Source organism: Montipora capricornis, chromosome 5 (genome assembly GCF_036669925.1).
Source record: "Montipora capricornis isolate CH-2021 chromosome 5, ASM3666992v2, whole genome shotgun sequence".
Taxonomy (NCBI): Eukaryota; Metazoa; Cnidaria; class Anthozoa; order Scleractinia; family Acroporidae; genus Montipora; species Montipora capricornis.
In genome coordinates this window covers 1,549,894-1,554,893 of record NC_090887.1, presented here as the reverse complement: position 1 = coordinate 1,554,893, position 5,000 = coordinate 1,549,894, and the positions used below count along the sequence as shown (strand labels likewise).

The window sequence follows — 5,000 nt, the reverse complement described above, 5'->3', positions numbered from 1 at the left end:
GTTTGTGTTATTTTGTCTCTGGAAATCATGACATGCATTAACATTTTTCAAGTAATACTTTTAATATTGCATCACCCAGAATATAATTCCCTACTTACAGTAATTTATTATTTCTCTTGAGTTTGTACCTTAACATTTTGTCCATGGGACCTGTAGGTTAGCTAAAACATGTAACTGTAACCAAGGTTTCTAAATTAAAAGATAAAGTGCTTACTATGACCAAAAAATCAATTCTTCTTTTTCTTTGGATTTCAAAACTAACTTAGTTAAACACTAAAATAATGACCCAAGTTTTAAGCCTTGATTTCAAAAAGAGACTTGTTTATTTTAACTGGGATTTTCTATCTAATGGTCTACCAATTTAATACTAACTTTAAAATCTTGAGAGAGCTGGATCGAAGAGAAAATGATATCGATGACTGACAGAGCTATTTTAGTAATGCAATGCAAGTGTATGTGGCTGAATTAATGTGCAGCGCAGGAGTTTTGGGCTTTCTGACTCTTGAACTCTTGTTTTGCATATCTAACAAGCTGCATTTACACGCTGAAATAGACCATTCTACAGTTCTGTGGCCAGTTACCAGGCCTTGAATAATAGCGAGGCTGGAGTTGACCTTGCTTTGATACAAACCACCGGGGGGGGGGCAAGAGGGTAGGGTGCCGCCCCGCCCAAGAGGGTAGGGTTCTTGAGCTGCTCAGTCCTTAAATAGGGACAACAAATAAAAGCAAGGTGATATATGCTAACACCAGCCTGGTGTGGCCAACACATCACACATGCACACAAACATTTCACCCGGTCAATTAGCAGCCAAAGACAGCTGTTTCGGCCTTGCTGGGCCTCATCAGCATGGTGAAGCTAACATACCAGGCAGGTGTTCCTTTCAGTATCCACCCCAATGCGCAAAACAAAAAAGATATGGTCTATTAAAGCTGTGCTATACACGGAATACACATTTTCAAGTTTAACACAGCGATTTTAAAGGGACATTTATAGCTTGTATTGCTATACATGCGCTCCTCACTCCCTTAAATAGGGTGCCATTTTTTTGGTTTTGGGCCGTAAAATGGGTATCAAATCTCGAATTTCTAACCTTAAATGGGGTCAGGGTTTGAGAAACTTGGCGGCACATATATGCCTATCCTAAATTGTCGGTAGTACCACCCCCCCCCCCCCCCCCTCCACACCACCTGGCCGTTACTGCAGAAAATGGTCTTATAAACTGGTTTTGTAGCTAGTGAGAATTGTGCAGAGTGTTTCGCAGAGTTATTTTTCGGTATAATGACACGCATCTCGTTGTAATCACTTTTTCTCACTTTTCGAACGAGATCCAATTTCGGAGAACAGATCCGTGACCGTGTTTAATAATTTCAACATAGCCAATTCTTTGGAGAATGGCATACTTTTTTCAGGGCGATTCTCTCAATTGTCTCGGAAAGTAAAAACACTGTATTATTACTATTCTCAATTACATTATTCCCTCTGAAAAATGAGTGATTTTTCCATCCCCAACCATGCCTTTGTCTTCCAAGTAAGATCAACTTAATAGTTGGGCATGTTTAACCAAGTTACCTGGTTGTGTCATTATGCATTTGATTATAAGACGCAAAGAAATTTTACAGAAGCTTCAAATTCTACCTAAACTATGGCTTTAAAGTTAAATCTTACCATAAAAATACCCATCGAATGCAACTATTCGTATTAGTCATTGTGTATTCGTTCACGAAACATTGTACTTCCTTGATTCTGAAATTCGAAATGTGATTGGTTCCGTAAAACGAAGGCCACTCTCCTCAGAATTCCTCGGAATTTTCCTCGGAACGAGGGTTGAGAGGTTTCGGGAATCCCCAAACTTTTTCGTAGTATGTAATATTCCTTGAAATCTGTCGATAATACCCGCAAGAAGATATGGAAGCTGTCAAAGGTGATTGGTCTGTATTAACTTTGAAGGAGAGCAAGGGAAATAAGATTCAATTATTGGACAAGATCCAGGACGAAGTGCATTCCGTTATTTCTACTTTAAGTTCGTCTGAAAGAGATATCGTGGCTGTTAAGAATGAAGTACTGCCTATTTTAAAACGTATTTACGAAGGCTTGGATTTGATAAAGGCATCTGTTAAGGAGGAAGGTAGTATTGTACCTTTATATGTAGGCTTATGTCCATCGTAGTTGAGCTTATCTTCATTTGAAAGATCTCGATCCTCTCCCCAAATGTCTTCAACGTTTCACGTCAAGAAACGTTCTGTTCGAAGAATAATACCATTGGGACATCATTTTTTTTAACTTTCAGGGTAAAACAATCCCTATAATTCCCTTTATAGTCTTCATGCAAACTTGTATCTTTTTGTCTGGGATCGAGAATTTTAATAGAGAATAGGGGTGTACATCGATCTATCCCGGGGTGTACATTTTGGATTTAAGCCGCCAAGGTCCCGTTTAGGGTTCCGCGAAGAAACAGAATTACGCGAAGAGAAACAGAAGTCAAATTTTCCTATTACCTTGTTTTTAGGGGTCAAGCTTTTCTTAAGCCAAGCCCAGATTGGTCTCCTTTAGGGGTCACAAAAAGCTTGAGCCACGCCCAGATGGTCTCCTTTAGAGGTTATTAAAATTCAAAATCCCCGTCTGTTCCCCCGGGTGCAACTACCAGTTTTCCTTTTAAAAGTTTATTGCTACTTTATGAGTCTTAATGCTATGGTCCTATTCATAAAAACAGCGCTACCAATAGACTTCTGGCAGTCCCTTTTTAGTCATTGGAACTGCCCACTTTACCCATGCAAGCAAGCTTAAATGGGGATCCCTGTTCTCTCCTCGGCTCTTTGGCTGGCTTGCATGACTAAAGTGGGCTGTTTGCACGATCAACTGACTTAGAAGGGACTGCTACCAAATTTTACAGTAGGAAATTCTTCTGTACTACTGATGCACTGATGTACTTAATGGGATGCTTCCATGCTTCCCCAATCCAGTGCGGCCTTTGTCCAGGCTGACACCCCTTTTATACATGTATGTATACAAATAATTATTATTGAAAAGAAAAATTGCAATTTCATAGATGTGATCAGGCATGCTAATTGGCTCATTCTCTCAGAGGCAATTAACGCACATAAAACAAGTCAAATTTTGTTAATAAATTTTATTATAAATCGTTTTCCACCCTGTGAGGACTTCCATTTCCAGCCCTTTTCCTCCAATGTTCCATGGATGCAAGAGTGAGAGACCTAAGCTCAGCCAAACGAATATAAATACATCAAGTTCACTTCGCTATTTATTAATACATGTACATTAGAGACTGAGTACAAAATCTAAGACTCCTTAAATTAAACAGCAAGACATCACTGACTTACCTTCAGCCATTTTGTGTACATTTGAGGGTCAGGCTTCTCACCACATGACTAATTTGGCGGGAAAAAGAGAGTTGCATGACGGTGTGATCGACGCATGATAAAAATCCACAGAGCCAGAAGTCTGCAAATCTGTTGGTCTGCAAGGGGATGGTACAAACGTGGACCCCCAAACTGGTCCCCCATCTGGACCCCTCAAAAATTAATTGAAAGAAGACAATATGTACATACCTGGTACAACTTGTGGGCATTAAGCATTGGGAACTTTGCTCCTTCGAAAATGTACTCAATATTTTTATTTATCGATTCATGCCCATTTTCATACCACTTTATTTGCATCATCAGTGTTGTGCCTTCAACAATTTCCTAGTCATCCACACACACCCCAGAAGTATGTTACTTCCTTTATTTCAGTGGGTGGTCATATCATTATATTCAATGCTTATCTCTGTATTTGCGGTACTTATATGTCCTTATATTCGATGCCTTCTTCATTATGATCGGCTCCAGTCTTCCCAAGGGCCCCCATAATACAATGCTCACTACTTCTGCTCTCTTTTCAATCAGATGAGTATAAAATTGGTAGACAAGACATACATTCTAAAATGACATAATTAGTAAAGGAGAAGATTAATTACCCCCGATATACAGCTGTTGCCTGTACGTGAACTGAATCAGTTGAGTACAAATAACCGATGTGACACGATGAATGTGCTACCATGGCAAACGGAAGCAACAATTAAAGAACGACTAGGCCCTGGAGCTCCAAAGTTCAACATTACCAAGTCATAACTCAGGAATCTCTTAGAACTGGGTTTACCACCGAATATAACCAAGTATAACGGAGAAAACACAGAATGTAATAAAAATGGCACTGAATGTAAAGACATACCGGTAAGCACCAAGAGTAATAAGATACCAACCACCCAATAAAATAAACAGACCGTAAGCACTAGCTAGCTGAATAATTGTAATGATATGACCACCTAAAAAAAATAAAGAAAGAAACATAAGACAATTCTGGTCTGTGTGTGAATGACAAGGAATGTTTTGGTCAGCAGTAGTTGTTGAAGGCACAACACTGACGATGCAAAAGTGGTATGAATATGGGTGTGAGAAATAAAAATATTGAGTACATCTTGGAAAGAGGGAAGTTTTCAGCTGTAATGAACCCACAAGTTGTACCAGCTGTTTACATATTGCTTTCTTTAATTTTTGAGGGGGTCCAAAACGGCATTGCTAAAATGAGGGTAAGGGTAAGACCAAGGGTCACAGTAAGGGTAAGGATACGAATACAGAAAGTATCCTAAAAATGCATAAAAGCTAACCTTAAACTTTTGTTTAGGCCTAATTAGGCCTAAGGTTAGCTTTTATGCATGTTTAGGATACTTTTTGTATTCGTATCCTTACCCTTACCCTGACCCTTGGTCTTACCCTTACCCTCGTTTTAGAAACGCCAGGTCCAGAATGGGGTCTAGATGAGGGTCCAGAAGGGGGTCCAGATTTGGGGTCCACGTTTTGTACCGTCCGGTCTTCAAGTCTGCAGTCTGCATTTTTCGCACACCACTTTTTAACCTTAGTTAACATTCAGTAATACAATTATTTTACATCCATCAAGAGTAGTATCAAATTGTGTCTGGATACTACAGTGCTCATTTTGTTGC

The 5,000-nt window shown here is 39.4% G+C and overlaps 2 protein-coding genes across 3 annotated transcripts in view; one reads left to right on the top strand and one right to left on the bottom strand.

Annotated features, from left to right (window-relative positions):
* Positions 1-1,753, bottom strand: part of LOC138049049 (uncharacterized) — a 23,315-nt gene extending 21,562 nt beyond the window's left edge. The window contains exon 1 of the mRNA XM_068895159.1: positions 1,667-1,753. The gene's annotated coding sequence lies outside the window, so the exon portion shown is untranslated. The remainder of the gene's footprint in view (positions 1-1,666) is intronic.
* Positions 1,754-1,793: 40 nt separating this feature from the next.
* LOC138049045 (uncharacterized) overlaps positions 1,794-5,000 on the top strand; it is an 11,616-nt gene continuing 8,409 nt past the window's right edge. Inside the window, exon 1 of one of the 2 annotated variants that reach the window (XM_068895154.1) lies at positions 1,794-2,126. In XM_068895154.1, the coding sequence (XP_068751255.1) occupies positions 1,907-2,126 (220 nt within the window). In that variant the 5' untranslated portion in view covers positions 1,794-1,906. The remainder of the gene's footprint in view (positions 2,127-5,000) is intronic. The other variant, XM_068895155.1, reaches the window with a different exon arrangement.